General features: G+C 40.5%; 1 protein-coding gene across 1 annotated transcript in view; it reads right to left on the minus strand.

Moving 5' to 3' along the window:
- Positions 1–3,100: 3,100 nt before the first annotated feature.
- mtnr1bb (melatonin receptor 1Bb) overlaps positions 3,101–17,967 on the minus strand; it is a gene marked incomplete at its 3' end in the record, with an annotated part of 45,028 nt that continues 30,161 nt past the window's right edge. Inside the window, exons 2-4 of the mRNA XM_080435526.1 lie at positions 9,330–9,448; positions 5,413–5,757; positions 3,101–3,523 (exon numbers count right to left, since the gene is read on the minus strand). Of these exons, the coding sequence (XP_080291652.1) occupies positions 3,101–3,523; positions 5,413–5,757; positions 9,330–9,448 (887 nt within the window). The remainder of the gene's footprint in view (positions 3,524–5,412; positions 5,758–9,329; positions 9,449–17,967) is intronic.

Below are 17,967 nucleotides of genomic sequence, written 5' to 3' on the forward strand. Positions count from 1 at the left end.
TAATCTGATTTAAATAATAAAAATGTAAATGTAAAATTTTGATAATAGGGCTGGAAATGTGTATAGACCTTTTAAAATAATGTTAAATAAAGTCTGTAATATGTAAGTATTCCAGATGAGATGGGAAGATAGGCAGAAAGATGAAAAAGAAGCTTAGTTTTCTTGGATACATTTCAGATGACAGTACACAATTAAAAAACGTCCATGATGTTAATTTACAAAAGCAAAGCTTAAGCGTCATCCCATTCCATGCAGTCCCATTTCACTCAGTCAAAATAGATAACTGAACTTAACGTTTGTGACCTTGTTTTCATCACAAAAAATAAACGTTTGGCAGACACCCTGAGCTGTGGATTTAGATATGAGTGACTTCAAAACAAAAAAAGACAGTCGGCTTACAAATAATAATACAACAAGGCAACCTAGAGGTAGTGCTGTATTCAAGACCATGTAAAGCGGGGTGGGGGGCGTGGCGGGGCAGTTTTCCGTTACAGATACAAGTTACTATATAACAGAAGACAATCTTTCGATCTGAAATACTGCAATTATATTTTACTGATCATAATTACGTATCGTATAACAAGTCAGAAGAATGCCAAACACCGTACTGTTGCTATAATAATGAGAAAATGAGGCCTTCTGTATGTATAAGCAAAATATTTGTGTGCATAAATTACTCATATAATTAAGTAATTATTCAAGTAATGATGTAATTAATACAATAATAAATCTGAAAAATGAACCTAAACAGCACCCTTATACTGTATTGACAGTAAATCTCTTAAAACTGCAATAGCTAACTATGGAGAAATGCGCAGAAAGAAAATCCTGAGTCGTCTTGGTCCAAGACTGAGTCAAGAAGACTGAGTAGCCTACATTTGCAGGCAAGATCAAGATGTGACGGAGACCATTAGAATGTGGTCTTGTGACGGAACTACAGCCCTACCTAGAGATGTGCATAGTTGAGCCGCAGCATCCTCTGGTGTACACATATGTGGACAGAATGATATACAGCACTGTTTCTCAACGTCTGGTCGGGGGCCAGGGGTCCACAACTCTGAGGGTGTACAAATTGATTTTTTAGAAATCTTTAGGACCCAATGTACACGGTAACATTCCTATTGTTCATTTAACTCTTGATTCCATTTACATCCGTAAGGGTTGATTTGAACCAGGTGGTTTCCAGACCTGATGTTGAGAACCAGTGATATACGGTATATACAGTACATAGACAGACATACTGTACAGTACAGCCACAATAGTTTATGACAGTGTGACCTCTTATAGACACCTCTACTCTCTCACATACTTTTTTAAGAGAAATTGCAACAGCATAACTTGATATGAAGTACAAAATAGAAAATATGGATAATTATACATGCATGTACAAAATGTAGAAGTATTACTGCTGCCAAAGAGTCCCATAAATCTAGCTTTGTTGTAGCTGTAAGTAAACTAATTGTACCGTATGTAACAGATAACAAGATGGCAGGACATTGACATTTGTGATTCAGCTATGTTAGTACAGTAGTTGGTCATAGAAAAGTATAGCTGACTAAATTAATAATAGTTATAATACATTAAAACATGGTACAACAGCTCACTAGCTACTTACTGTACATACAGTACTGTATCTCTTTTTGGATACTAGCTCAATTTGAGTTGTCTTTGTATACTCCATTACTGTACCAACACCTAGGAGTGCTCTAAACTCATACTAAGTATAATTAGTTGAAAGGGTCCAGTGAGGCAGTACTGTATGTAAAGTATTACCCCCTTTGAGGCTCGGTGTGGGTAAAAAAAAAAGAAAAGTCAAAATATCATACAAAGTAGTATATAAAAGGTTAGTTACAGTACAGACATTACAATCTATCTACTTTTCTATCCTCAGAATCTGCCCAGCATTCAGGTGAGGTGATCCACAGAAAGTTGAGGCTTTAAGAAGAATGAGGCATGGAAATATTTTGATTTGATCCCTGTAAGGAATGTTGAAATCTGAAAAGGGTGTTATATTACAACCCGTGCAAAGTGGCACAAAATGCAGCACAAATGTCATTGCCCATGGGTGCCCATCTGTGCACCCATGGGTGTGTTGGCCTTAACATGAGGTGTGGTCATTCGCTATCTTAGGTGGAGTGAGAAAAGTCAGAAAGCCATTGCGCCTTGGACCTGGTCTAAAGTCATGTCTATTCTAAACGCAATGGAGATTGGAGTTGGACACGCTCCCAAAGCATTTGCGCCATGCACTTTAGACCATGCGCTACCTTGTGCCATACTGTAGATCTCCTAAATAGGGCCCTTAGCCTTTATCTAGAGTGGTTCAGTTCTGGCCCAGAGCAGCCATACAAATGATTTTGATATAACATACAGAGAGAAGATTGTTCTTCAAGATGAAACTGGTTGACAGGATGATTTAGTTTATAACCCTAAATTGTAGCCTATTTCTAAAGGGATGCTAAGGGTATGAAAGTCATACAAACAACAGTGAATCGGAGATTTGTATAAAAGTTTGGTCAAAATGGTATTCACAAACACAATTACTTTTGCAGTCAAGATTACTCACTGCATTAACAATTTGATTCTTTCTTTGATTTCTTTCAAGAAATACACAACAAAAACCAAAACGTTTCAGAAAAAAAAAAACATACATATGTAACATAACATAGTATAACCAACATTATTGATCATGACTTTTCCAAAAAAATACAAGAAACAAGATTAAGAACCAAAACAAGTTTTGTTTGTGCATTTTTGTTCCACATTGCAACCACCATGTTCTGGAGTAGCAGTGGCTAAGGAGTTGTCCATCTTGGAATCAGCAGTTTCCCGATTAAATACCAGGCTCCTCCTTGGCTGCGTGTTGAAGTGTCCTTGTGCAAGGCACTTTAATCCCTAAGTGCTCCCGATGAGCAGGTTGGTGCCTTGCATGGTTTCCTCGTCCATCGGTGTGTGTGTGTGGAATGAGTGAAAGTGGAATACATTGTAACGCGCTTTGAAGCATTGGAAAGTCTAGAAAGACACTTTATAAGCTTAATTCATACGCACGTCACTTAAAGATAAAAGAACGGATCAGTTCTTTTTGTAAAGGATGAATTAGGCTTTACTCAGCGTTCATTTGATCTCTGAGAGACTCGTTGTTGTTGAGTGGTGGAGGAGGTGACTGCTTGCTCCTCACACTCTTGCAGTCCGTGGCGCCTCGCGACGTCTCCGTCATCAACAGCCGAGAGGCCCAGACGGAGGTGATGATGCGTTTGTACTCATTCCTGAAGTTCCTGTTGAGCAGCCCATAGATGATGGCATTTAGACAGCTGTTGAAGTACGCCATGAAGTAGCTGACCACAAACAGCCACTCGGGAATGCGCGGCCCCACACGAATCGGGTCTATGGCGACTGCCAAGCCAATCAGGTTCAGGGGAGCCCAGCAGATGGCAAAGAGCACAAACACCACAAACATAGTGATGAAGTTCCTTAAGTCACTGGGCTTGAGGTGGGGACTTTCATCAATTTTCACTTTGCGGCGTACCTGGACAATATGAAAATAGAGAAAATGGAGATTAGACTTTAAATGATTCCAGAAGGTGTACATTACTCACAGTTACATGCTCTCTCTCTCTCTGTCTCTCTCAGTCTGTCTCTCTCTGTGTGTCTGTCGGTGTAGCTGCATTGGGAACTCATTATGGTTATGGCTGTGTCATGGTGACATGAGCGTGACAACGTAGTGAAATGAGTGTGACGTCAGATGTCCGCCAGAACACTGCCCTGTCGACCCCTAAGCCAAATATAGGATTCTATTATTTTTTTTAACTTTTTTGAAAATAATATTAGGGCTGGGACTCGATTAAAGAAATTAATCTCTATTAATTAGAGGCTTTGTAATTAATTAATCGCAATTAATCGCATTTTAATCGCATATCAATATTTGACCTGAGAACAGTGAAAAGCATTTTTTTTAAAATGGATTTTGGCATATGTCTTTAAGTACATGTACTCAAGAACTGTATTTAAGTGCAATTTTGAGGTATTTGCACTTGACTCTCGAGTATTTCCAATTTCTAATACTTTTACTTCTACTCCAGTAACTCCACTATATCTCAGAGGCAAATATTGTACTTTTTACTCCACTACAATTATTTGAAAAATTATTAGTTACTTTGTAGATTTCATATTATTATAAATCATACCATGTAACCATGTGAAAATAGCAGATCTACAAGCGCAAGGCATTGTGAGCTTGTAGATCTGCTATTTTCCACCACTGGAGGCTGGGGCCGGAGGACAAAGTGACAGACTTTTTTTTGGCTGGGGCCGGAGGACAAAGTGACCATGCCCATGTATGGACGAAACAGGTACAAAGCCTTATGTAAGCCCGACCCCTTGGGTCTGGCAAAAACCATTAAAAAAAAAAGTGAGCTTCCATCACTGTGATGACCACTGTGATGACCACACCGCCCACTTCACACTGGGTGTGATTTTTTAACCTACGGTAATGACATACCCAAATAGGGACGACAGGCTGGAAGTGGTTAAACACCCAGATTTCCAATTTACTGAGTCCATAGCAACCTTAGCTTGGATAAACATGTGAAAAACAGTTCCACAATCGTGCTATTTTCAATTTAGGAAAATCTTGAAGATTAAATCAACTCTCTTCAAAACATCTGGAAACCGTCATACATGCCTTGATTAGATCCTGCCAATTATTGCAATTATTTCAATTCTTTACTCTGTGTCATTAGCAAAACCACTTGTCCAGAATGCAGCTGCAAATGTTTGAACTGGCACAATTTTGCATTGCATTGTTACAGTAATTAATGTACAACCCAACCAACTAACTAGATGAGCTGTTCATATGTATATCATTGTTGTTGTTGTTGTTGTTGTTGTTGTTGTTGTTGTTGTTGTTGTTGTTGTTGTTGTTGTTGTTGTTGTTGTTGTTGTTATTATTATTATTATTATTATTATTATTATTATTATTATTATATGTTGTATCTTTTAGATAGAAAACTAATAATTTGTTCCAAATAATTTGGATGCAGAGGTAAATGATCGATCACTTTTGGACAGAGGTCTTGACCCTCTGCGTGGGAGGCCTAAAACAAAATCGTTTCAAAATGTTCTCACGTACACTTGTGTTGTACAGTATATGCAGCCACCCACCCACATACAGAACTGTGACAGTTAATTGACCACAAAACAACTTAATAAGCACGCCCACTACAGTGTTTTGTTAGGATTTCTTTCCCCCCCCTTAAAAGTCAAGTTAGATAACTGAAGCACTGTTTAAAGTGCAACTTCACCATTTTGTAAGTATTTACCTGAATCCTATCGTTCTATTGACAATTGAAAATCTCAATGCATAAGGTGCCACTCAATTACACTGTGGGGTGGAAAAACATACAGTATCAGGCCCACCTGAATCACTAGCACCCAGATACGCAGGTAGCAAAAGGTCACCACGCCAATGGGCACCAGGAAGTGAACGACCACCACGGCCACCGTGTAGGAGCTGCTGACGGTCTGGGAGAACGTGCAGGAGTAGACGCGAGGGTCGTACTGCAGGGAGCCCACAAAGTAATTGGGGAGGATGGCCACTACCGTGAGGAGCCAGATGAGGGCGACGAACAGCAGGGTGTTGCGGTAGCTGTACAGGCGGCTGTAGGAGAAGGAGTGGCAGATGTAGCAGTAGCGGTTCACGGCGATCCCTGTGATGTTGAAGATGGAGCCGATGACGCTCAGCCCCATCAGGAAGCCGCTGATCTGTGGAGAGAGATAGGACATGGTGAGTGTGTGTGTGTGTGTGTGTGTGTTTTGTAGAAGTGCAGTCAACGTGTGCCATGGAGACAGACTTTGGTATATTCGGGACCAGAGAAGGATGGAGTGTCTGTGGCGCAGTCGCAAGATGGGTTGAATTAGGCTGAATATATAGGGTGTGCTGCAGGTGGATTCAATCGTAACCAGTCAAATTACCACTTTTCATTACTTTTAAAATCAGTAGTAGGAGACTACGGGTTTGAATCCTCTGTGGTGCCTCTGGCTTGGCTGGGTGCTCCAACAAACACAATTGGCTGCGTTCTAGCCGAGGGTGGGAAGCCAGGCGGGGAGGAGGGCAACATCGTCTTTTGATAGATTCAAGTTTGAATTCACAAAATGTATATACATGAACATATACAGTACATGTGTGTAAACTGATGGCACATGTTGGGGTAATGTGTGTTTGGGTCGCTGCACTAGTGTCTCCTAAAGGTTGGTCAGGGCATCTGTTCAGCAGGGAGAGGAACTGGGACAGATTACGTGTTCCTCTGCCCGGTGAAACTCCTCACTGGTGAAAAGAAAATAGCTCGCGACTTCCTGTGCATTGGAGGATTGATTGATTGATTGACAAAAATGCATATAAACATATATTTGTACATATCTGTCAAAAGGATCAAATACAATACAAAATACAATTTCCATTCTGGTCCTTTCAGTGTAAGTCATAGGCGCCTAGCCCATAGGGCGAGGTGGGTACTGCGCCCAACCCCCCCCCCCCACACACACACACACACTCTTTTATGACTTTTATGATTTTTTTATTAATTAATTTAGTTAATCAAAATAGCTGATCTACAATCCCACAACGCGTTGTAGTGTGACATGTTTGAGAGCTTGTACCCTGCTACCCTCCAAAGCCACGTTTTCTACACCCCAGGCCCCCTCTGTTCCATTCATTCTACACTCACAGCAGTCACCGCCGGAAGTGTTGATCGCCAATCTGTTCTGTTATTGGATGGACCGTCTCTTCTGGCTATGGAAACCATGACTACGCTGTCTGGGACATGGGGTCAAAAAGAAGAAGCTGTGCCGTGTGGCGAACTTCAAAGGGATGTTTTAGAGCCGACAAAACTTTGATCTGTGTGCTCGTATCCTAAAACGTAAACATAACGTGCCTGCATGCGTGTGTTGAACTGATTAAACTGCAGAGATACTGAAGTGCATTTATATATGAACGCTGATCAAAGCTCCTGAAGCAACAAATTAAATGGATTGATCTTTATTTATGCAATCGTGCTGTTTAATGTGCATGGTGTGGGCTACAATGCATGTCAGACAGCATATATGAGAAATACAGCAGCATCTAAGGGACTGTACGTTTTTTTAGTTACCAGATGGGGTGGTCCTGGTGTGATTTTGTTTATTTTAATTTTTATGTGACTGGAGGAAAATGCATATTTATAAACCATATTTTTTATATTCACACCAACAGTAGGAGGAGGAAATAAAAAGAATGCTGATCTTTTCAGACGTTTATTATAGGCGAATTTAGTGCCCTATTTCACTTGCACTTCCATTTGGTTCCATATGTGCCCTCTTGGGGTTACAAAAACCCCAAACGATAAATTTGGAGCAACTATGTTCTATTTTTCATATTAACTACTACTCGTTTACAATCAAGCTGTCAAAAACACTGAGTCGGGTGTGAGTTGTTTTCTCTCTCGCTCTCTCTGTCTCTCTCCTTTACCTCCTTCCCAGCCGGCAGGACGGCGCAGGGTTGCCAGATCTCTCTCTCTCTCACACACACACACACACACACACACACACACACACACACACACACACACACACACACACACACACACACACACACACACACACACACACACACACACACACACACAACTAAGATCTAAATATTAATCTGGCAGCTAGGGGATACATTAATTCACGTGAGGTGATGAATACAGTCTGGTTTATGTTTTCAAATGTTTAATTCTTAATTTTACAATGTCTCTGGCTGCTACAATTACTTCCACTCACCAGGTGAAAGCACATCAATCGACTACGAAGGGCCCCTTTTGCACAGCTGGCATGATGTAGACTAATTAATTATCTGGAAGCATCTGTGTAAGATTCCAATAGTATAAACATTTCAGAAATGTTGTGGGGAAATTAATTGTTGGGAACATCCCTAGTGTAAATGGATGGTTTCCTCAGCAGAAACTGCAGCCCCCCCCTCTAGTGCCTAAACAAATATTTGATGACCCCCCGCCCCCCCCCCCCCGTTCTGAGCCATACCATCCTTTATTTAAAAAACAATCTGTCCCTAATACAGCATGCAGGAGGAATGTGAGGAATTGGAATCTGGCCGTCAGTCGGACAGTCCAGCCTGCTTGATTCCTCCGGACTTGCATCTAATGCACGAGTGCAACAAAAAAAAAAAAGTGCGCCCCCCACCCCAGATCAAAGTCAGGCACCCCTGAAGTTTGTGTGTAAACTGAGAGGTTAGCAAAGACATACAGAAAAAAAATAATAATTGTTGTCAATAATAAATACATTCATACAATATCCAGTCTAAAAGACAACACAAATAACAAAAACAGCATAGGTATATGGAACCTACAACTCAACAAATGAATGGTTATAATTAGGTCAGTATTCAGCTCTTTATGGACTTGAAGTTACTGTAACAATAGAGCTAATCGAGGTACTATACCAGACACATGCTCATCTACACCCTCCCACATGACCAACTAAAGGCGGTAAGGCTGAAACACAAAGTGAGAATTGGCACAATAACTAAATTGGGGTAATTCCACATTGCAATGGAAGAAAAGCCTAATGTCCTAATGAGCTATCAGTGAGTCTTTTATGACTTTTATATAGTTATGCCTTCAGTATTCTCTGTGGGTCATGATGACGCACAACAGTTTTGTTGGATACAGGCATTTAACAATTGTGTGGGTGAGACTGTATTAAGTTCTACTAAAATATATTTTCCAGGGATTTGTACAGAATCAAAATGAAACAGACAAGCAGAACAAATATAAAGCGGAATTGTATGTTGTCTATCTGAGTGCGTGCCTCATTATATGCCAGTTGACCTTTGTCCACGCATGCGGGCACTGGGCAGTGGACAGCACACACAAATTGTTTTCTTCACTGACACCAAAACTGCTCATTTGCAAATAAATATCCCTCTGGAATGTGTCCTTTTGCTTTATCTGGTGTTGTGCCTGACACAGGTTTGCCTGCCCCAAAATGAGGCCATACACAGCACACAAGATGGGCTGTGAAGAGAGCATTTTCCTACTGCAACCACTCACATTGGCAAATGTGTGTGTGTGTGTGTGTGTGTGTGTGTGTGTGTGTGTGTGTGTGTGTGTATGTATGTGTGTGTATGTGTGTGTATGTGTGTGTATGTGTGTGTATGTGTGTGTATGTGTGTGTATGTGTGTGTATGTGGTGTGTGGTGTGTGTGTGTGTGTGTGTGTGTGTGTGCGTGCGTGCGTGCGTGCGTGCAATAAGCACATCCACACAGCAGACAATAGTTAGAATGATGGAGGGCATCTCACCATGCATTGTGTGTTCCCCAGTGACCATCCATCATGAAAGACAGCATAGAGAACCAGAGGGTATGGGTAGAACGCTGCCACAAGGTCCGCAAACGCCAAGCTCACCACGAAGACGTTACCTGTGAGGAAGAGAGGGAGAAGGCATGCTTTCCATTAGGCAGGACTGTGTGTGAAGAGACAGGAAAGTGAGGGCAGAAAGACGGGATGACATTGCAAGCGTGGACTTGAAACACAGACAGCGCATTAACCACTTAAAGGGATACTTCACTTTCACATAAAATAAACATTTAAAAAATATATAAAAAATAAATGAAGAAAGTAATGGAAAAATCACGGCCCCCTCACGCATTAGAGTGTCCTACTAATGTGTGAGGGGGCCTTTATTTTGCCATAACTTCTTTAATTTTTTTTAAATATTTTTTTTTAATGTTTATTTTATGTGAAAGTGAAGTATCCCTTTAAGCCCTATATACTTCGTTGTGAGACAAACAAGATCACACGCCAACATGCCATGATGTGTTGTGAGCTTGTAGATGGGATATTTCTGAACCAAAAAAGTTAAAAACATTGGGTAAAATGTGGAAAGATTTACACTTTAATACATATTTAAGAATAAATGGCAAAAGACGTAGATTTGTGATAGTGTATTTGTATCAAAAGTCCAATCTTAATTACTTACTGTCTAACAAAAACATAATGCATAATTACATACAGTATATATATTATACTATATTAACCCATTTTACTGGGGACCCTGGAACCCCTCAAGGACCCCTGGGGGTCCCCAGACCCCAGTTTGAGGACCATCTAACAAAACTCAATCCTGCATCTATCAATCTGCATAGAGTATATCGTTGCTGTATGGCAGAAACCAGCTAACTCCATTATGATGCTTTTGCATTTTTTTCCATAAATCAGGGTGTGTGTTGGTAAAACAAATATTGAACCAATGAAAAGCATTAAAAAGCGCTTCTGACAAAACCAGCTAACTCCATTGGATCCTCAAACTTTCTGCTGGAGTTAGCTGGTTTTGCTGACTCCAGGCTCCACCCCCTTTTCACCTCCAACCTCATTGTGAGCTTGGAGGTCCATTCAGCTGTTCTTATCAATGATGAACAAAACCTCCTAACCACTTTTTTTCATTTCCTGAAAAATGAACATTTTCCTGCCGGACAGCAGGAACCAGCTATTAACCAGCAGTTAACTAAAGCCTATGAATTAGACTTTAGTTAAATGTCCTGTGATTGTGATCATTGGACTTAACACACAATAAGAACAAAAAGGCCTGTCAATCTGACACCACTCAGCTCCATAGGTATACTTGTCTTGTATTTGCATATAAATTGGATGATACAGTACTTTATGTGCAAGGAGCACATAAATACATGGGGTGGCAAATTGCTATATCAATTTTAAAATCCTTATTAGGGACTTTCTCATTACAGGTCTCCTCCAGAATGATGAGGTCAAAATGTCTTTGTGCCTTGGATAGAGTAACGCTCATTAAAAACTCAAAACTGCACTTGAGTTGAGTGTGTGTGTGTGTGTGTGTGTGTGTGTGTGTGTGTGTGTGTGTGTGTGTGTGTGTGTGTGTGTGTGTGTGTGTGTGTGTGTGTGTGTGTGTGTGTGTGTGTGTGTGTGTATGTGTGTGTGTGAATGTGTGCGCGTGCGTGCGTGCGTGAGAGAGTGCATGTGTGTTGGCATCCTATAGTACTAAAATGGACAACTGTTAACCACCCACACGCAGACACACACACACACACACACCCACACACACATACACACACACACTAAATTATTCCATGCACACGTTAAATAAATGCTAGTTCTCCAAGGTTATACTCAGAGACGATCAGGGAGAGTTGAAATCATTTTAAATCCAATTAATTCAGCAGGTGAATACTTTACAGATGTCCAAAACTGGACATGATGTGCTAAGAGATTCCTTATCCAATATCTAAAGAAATAATTGGGAAAGTTCACACCATCGTGCAAATGTGAACTTCAATACATTTTTCATTTAGGAGTAAAAGGGAAGGTGAGTCTACCCCGACCTTGCCGGCGAGGCCAGCTCATTTCATTTGAAGAAACAAGCCCGCAAGGACTTTCATGACTTTCATGAACGTCCTGTTAAAAGGAATTATCCTTATATAAATAAGTAAGTAGCCTCAGGAACAATGTTCCCGAGCCAAGTGGCTCACAGAGAAAGGAGCCTATCTCCTGTTTCTGTAGCATAAGGTGGCTTGATAAATACATGTACTGTACCTCCCCCAGCAGTGCTGATTTCGTCGACTAAAACTATGACGACAAATGTCGGTTGACTACCTTTTTTCACTTACGAAAACTAAATAAAAACTGAGCTATGATGACTAAAGCTATGACTAAATATACTGACAATTTCTTCAACAAATAAAAACTAGACTAAAATCTTTGGGAGGGACTAGTGGAGAAGAGATCCAGAGTAGAACTATAGTTGATAGAAAATAGTTGATGTACAAGCTCACAACGTGTCGTGCTGCGAGGCATTGTGACTTGTGAGCTTGTAGATCGGCTATTTTCGGTATGCAGCTAAGTGAAAATCCATTCGATGCCTTCATGCAAAAAACTATGACTAAAACTAAACCCAAATTTGCTGTCAAAATCAACACTGTCCCCCAGCCATGATGTAAAAATCATGAAAAATACAAATTTTATTTAGACCTGAGGCCGATTCTAAAAATGCTGTCTAAAACGTATGTTGCTATACAGTATATAGCTAAAATCGAAAACGACACAGATGCTTTCCCTAATTGAATGGGTTAATGAAGAACATCACAACTTATTTCTCTGTTGCATAAAGTACTAGAAGCCTCATGAATTAAGTGCAACGTACGCCTACGCCGGACATGTGAGTAGTGCTTACAAAGAGCACCAAAGATTGTCAAAAAGGACAACTTTATGATAGCTGGATTTCACAGAGAGAATGTTAAAGAGGCCAAAACATGTCTATGTAGCTAAAAGTGCAAAGCAAGATTAATTTCAATGATAGAGCCAGTAGCTGTGTTTGTGTGGGTTTGTGTGTGTCACTGGACCAAACAGTGCTGTTAATCCACTGGGGAAAGCATTCTGTGTCATTTTAGATTTCTTTGGCTATTAAAAAATAGCAGATATACAAGCTCATAGCGCTACAAGCTTGTTGATCTGCAATTCTTTTGAAAAAAAATGAAAATTTGTGCAAATCTTTGAATATATATTTTATGTTTTAAAGCGAACATTTTTAACGCCAATATGTGCTTCTGGGGGTCCCTGGAACAACATATTTTGAGATCGGGGTCCGCGGCCAGATAAATATCATTTTGGGAGTCCTTGACATGGAAAAAAGTTGGAGCACATACTGTTAGGATTTAACTAAAAAATAGCAGATCTGCAAGCTCATAGCGGGGCACTCGTGATACACTCACTATGAGCTTGTATATCTGTTATTTTTGAATAACCAAAGAAATCGTAAAATGACACAATTCCCGGTCTTCCGGTCTTAATGGATTAATGCATGTCTGCTGCATTAGCAATGAGATGCCTGCCTTTTTGGTCTGCTGTTGATACATGTGGCACGTTGTGAGCTTGCAGATCGGCTATTTTTCATGCGGGGCACCATCTTACAGGTATAAATCAGGCTTTATCTGTCACTTTCAAGATGCTGTACTAGGACTACTAACTACATTTTTATTGTTTAAAGGGGAACAAAGCATGCTGATGTTTTACATCAATCATTTCATTGGGAGGACAGGTATAAAGTATCTTTCATAAACAGAATATATCTCAAAGTGCTTTACAAGCTGAGACGTGCAAAGACAGGCAGATGGATAGAGGAAATACAACCAAACATTAAGATCAAAGTACATGTGTGCCGCAGGTTGTCAACCAAACAGTCACGACGCACACACACACACACACACACACACACACACACACACACACACACACACACACACACACACACACACACACACACACACACACACACACACACACACACACACACACACACACACACACACACACACACCTGTGATCATGTTTATGATGATCACATTTTATAATTATTCACAGTTACAATTTTAAGCTCAATTGGGTTAATCATGTTCCAGGGTAAGGATCCAAGGTAAACATCTCTGACTAAATTAGATTACAGCAGAGCCTCACATACCCTTTGTGAAGGTAATTTGGGAAAGTTGGCTCAAATTAACAGAACGTGCTCGCAATTGCGCTATTAAACGCAACAGAACAATTTTCAGTTGAACTAGATGGACCGTATCTGATACACAGATTGATCTTGTGGATTTTCAACATAAATTCCTCAGGGTTTAATTTAACTCTGAGAAAATAGACCCAAATGCAACATTTGCTCTCTGTAGCTACATATTCATACTGTTGCACATACAACTCAAACTGTGGCCACTCACACTGGCTAATACGATTCCTATGTGATGCGATGTGAGGGTGTGGACTCATCTGAATCACTGCCCTCCACTAACTCCTACTCTGGATCTCTGCAGTGTTGCTGGCTCTTACAGTACAGTATGTCACTCTTATGTGTCCAGAAAGGTGCTGCGCCCCTTCCAATCCTACAGCTGTGCCTTGGATTGGCTCCCACATTGTCAGTTTGCTCGCCATCAATTCCAGGTGCCTGACACAGTGCCCAGCCACGCAGCCAGCCTTGTTGACTCAAATCCGACTACAGTTTGCCACTATCATCTGCCTTCTTGTCTTCTCAGGATCACCATAGCTCCGGAGAATGGTCACTAATTTCCCCCGACGTATGGTATCAAAAGCTTTTTTGAAGGTGATCTCCGCTGATAGGTTCCGCTCTCCGACACCTTTCAGAATCCTCCTCAGAGCCACTATCTGCCCCACTGTTTGCCCTCAGCGCCAAAGCCATTCTGTGAGTTTCTCAGCAAATGGTCTAAGACAGTGGTTTTCAACCCTTTTCATATCAAGGTGCATTATTTATTGGACATTTGAGCCGCGGACCACCGTTTGATGCGATTTAGCCTATCAGACCCAAGTGCTCTGACTATTTTGTTATCGTTGGATAAGATTTTGTCCACAATTCCGAGCTGTATTGATGTTGGCATAGGAGAGATAATAACAGGCAAATGTTGATCAAAATAACAATTCTTTAATTAAGTAATGCAGATCTCTTATCAGGGTGCCCTTGAAAAAGAGAGCTTGCTCTCAATGGGCTTCCCTGAATAAATAAAGGAAAAAGAAACTCTTGAGAGCGTAAAATGAAACCGTTTCAGGGCCGGATCTAGGCATGGGCAAGGGGGGGCAGTGCCCCCCCAAATGCCCTGACTGCCCCCCCAAAAAAAATCTTTAAAAAAAAAAAAAAGTTACATTTATGTCATGATATGAAATGTGAGCTTACCATAATCAAAATAATCCTTAATCATATTCCATCATGTATCATTGCACAATTCAAATAATCCTCTGCCCTGATTTTCCATGGGCATTGTTGCCAGATATTGCGAGAGAAAGAAGCCTAGGAAAACAAGCCCAAAAGAACAATAGGAAGCAGTAATACCTAGGTCTATATAGGTCTAACTGTGCCAAAATGCATATTTTCCTATGCATATTTTCCTACGCATTTGGGGGGTTTGGGGCCCCCGAAAACCCCCCAAATGGTTTTAGGCCCCCCAAAAAAAAAATTCGCCGAGGAAGCCGCCCCCCCCAGCATTTATTAATGCCCCCCCAGTTAATAATTTCTGTATCCGGCCCTGAACCGTTTCATTTTACACTCTCAAGAGTTAAAGATCTATAAGGGTCCAACTCATCATCACTTAGCTGGGGACCACCTGGAACCCCCTCAAGGACCTCTGGTGGTCCCCAGACCACTGGTTGAGAACCACTGAGGATCATCCGGTTAGCTGCCTTGGCGACTAGTGAGCTTAAGCTGATGCCTCGGTAGTTGTCCGTCTTGATGAGGTCACCTGACTTTGGTGCCTGTCCTGAACAACGATCATTGTATGCCACAGCTCGGGTAGCTCAGCCAGGCATGTATGCTTGATGGATAAAGTTCAGCGCTTCCTCATCAATTGGCACATACTTTAGAACCTCACATGTCACTCCACCCCCCCCCCCCCCCACAGTCCCTCAAGTATGGGTAGGTCATGGAAGCCTGGAGATATCATGTCATTCTCCTGCTTGGTTGCAGAATTATTTCCCAGGAGCTTTTTGGAAATGTGTAAGGACCAAGTTTCCATACGTTCCTCTGCATTTACTCCCCGGGATCTTGGCAGACAGAAAGGTTTCAGCTGGAGATGTCATTGCTGAGCTTACAGTTCTGGTTCTCCCTTTGGGTAACATGAGCCTCTTCAACCTCCCTGAGCTTTCGGGTCGGCTCCTGTTGTTCCAGTGCTGTGTATACAGTAGCTCCTCTTTATTCTGCTTATACTCCTCCCTCAGACCCTGATTACTATTATAAACAAACAATAAGCTGAATTGTTTAATTCAAATTTAATTCTCCTCATTTGCTTTTAAATATATTTTCATGATGAGCTCAGTGAGGACAGTATGAAGTTTGGGCTTGTTTGCTTTGAAAGGGTGTTGTCAGCTAAAGAGAGATTACCAAGCCAAATCCATTTAGAGAAAAATTACCAAGCCAATTCCATTTAGAGTAAAAGTCACAAACATGATTAAGAGGCTCCGTGTTTTGAAATTAGCAATGACTCATTTTCTCTCTTCTGTTAAATGCAACAATATTATGCATAATGCAGATAATCTGTTTTCACAGAGGACTACTTTGGAGTCTTTTCAGCAATGCTTTTAAATGCTATACCCTTGAATGCCCTTCTTGGAACGTCCCTATCTCAAGGCACACATATATTCATAGAGAAAACAGTTGACCTACAACCCTCACAACGCAACGACTTGTGATGTGTTGTGAATCTTTAGATCTAAATTTTTCCCCGATATTTTAGAAAATGTTTTTTTAAAAAGAAAATAAAAAGAAAATGTTAACACATATTTTGGGAGGTATAGAATTGGCTTCTGTATTAGTTAATGAGTGCACACAAAGTACTGATATGGTAAATAAAAAAAGTATATATTGTTTTGTATGTGTGTGTATATATATATACACACACACACACACACACACACACACACACACACACACACACACACACACACACACACACACACACACACACACACATATATATATATATATATATATATATATATATATATATATATATATATATATATATATATACACGTTTTGGTTTTGGTATAGTTGCGCAGTATCTATTGCAGTAATGTGTGGTTGTCACAAAATCCCAAGACACAAAATCCCAAAACAAAGTGGTTTGGGAACCACTGAAAACTTCTATCTGCCGACTTCTTGGTGTCACATCATGTCCCCAGGGGGTGCTGAAGGTCCATGTAATCCTTCTTTCATATTGTTTCCCATGTCTGATAGATTGGAAGAAAGCCCACCCAACTGCTGTATCACAAACATGTCTCACTGCATTGTATTAACCTGTGTTATAAGCTTAGTCAGTATTGTGACTGTTCCAATTTTCTACTATAATAATAAATAAATACATTTCTAGTGAGTGAAACTTACACTAACCTGGCTTATTTATGTTGGAGCAGGGGGCTTGAGTAATAGCCCAAGGTGAGACATATTGAAACGGTGAGAGGCACAAAAACATTCGGTACATAACCTACTGCAGTGATTCTCAACCTGCGGGGAGGGGCCCACTGGAGGGCATTGCAAGTGGGCAACCAAATAATTGGCAAAACAGTACGTTTAAAAAAAAAAAAGTTTTAATTGTGATACCAATGTACCGAAGTATACTATGTTAGTTATATTGATTCAAGCCGGAACACAATCGATTGTATGATCATTAAAATAAAAGTGCTCTGAAAAGGCATCTGGCCACTTAACATGGCAGCTGTATGGCTGCCGTGTTAAGTGGTCAGATGGGTGGGCTGCAAACACTTTTGAGATTTTCAAAGTGGGTCCTGATCCAGAAAAGATCGAGGACCACTTACTTATTGCGTACTGTAAGGAAGCAGTTAAAGAAATAAATGGTCAACTATTGCAACTCTCTCTCCTGATTGGAATAGACCTGGAGAAGTTTACGACATAATTTAAAGTATAATACACAATACACACACAAGTATATACGTTGTGTATGTTCGTTGCCTATTTGACCCGCACCTAACAGGCCTGCTGATAAAACCACGGGTCCACAATGTTACTAAGCACTGTGTCACGACCAATCCCTCTGTAATATAACAATATGTTGTTTATTTAGTCAATGTATTTCATAGAAAGTAAAATGTACTCTAAAGCACCACTTTGTACAACAGTGGTTGGTACTGGACACTCAGGAAGTATGTTAAGCGTTCATTCCACCTACCTCGTTTTGGTTGTTTAAAATATAATTGATTAATCAGTTCTTACTTGGCCCAGGAAAGGTAAAACAAAATATCCCAAAATAGTCATCCAAAGTAATAGTGCAAAGGATTACATTAAATTTGTGTAGCTAAAGTGCACAATGCAATGGACTAACTTAACCCTAACGTTGTGCAATAAATCAAAAAGTGCTGCTTTTGCAAAATGATAGGATTTAATAGTATGAAAATG

This window comes from Gymnoscopelus braueri (genome assembly GCF_963280865.1).
Source record: "Gymnoscopelus braueri genome assembly, chromosome: 8".
Taxonomy (NCBI): Eukaryota; Metazoa; Chordata; class Actinopteri; order Myctophiformes; family Myctophidae; genus Gymnoscopelus; species Gymnoscopelus braueri.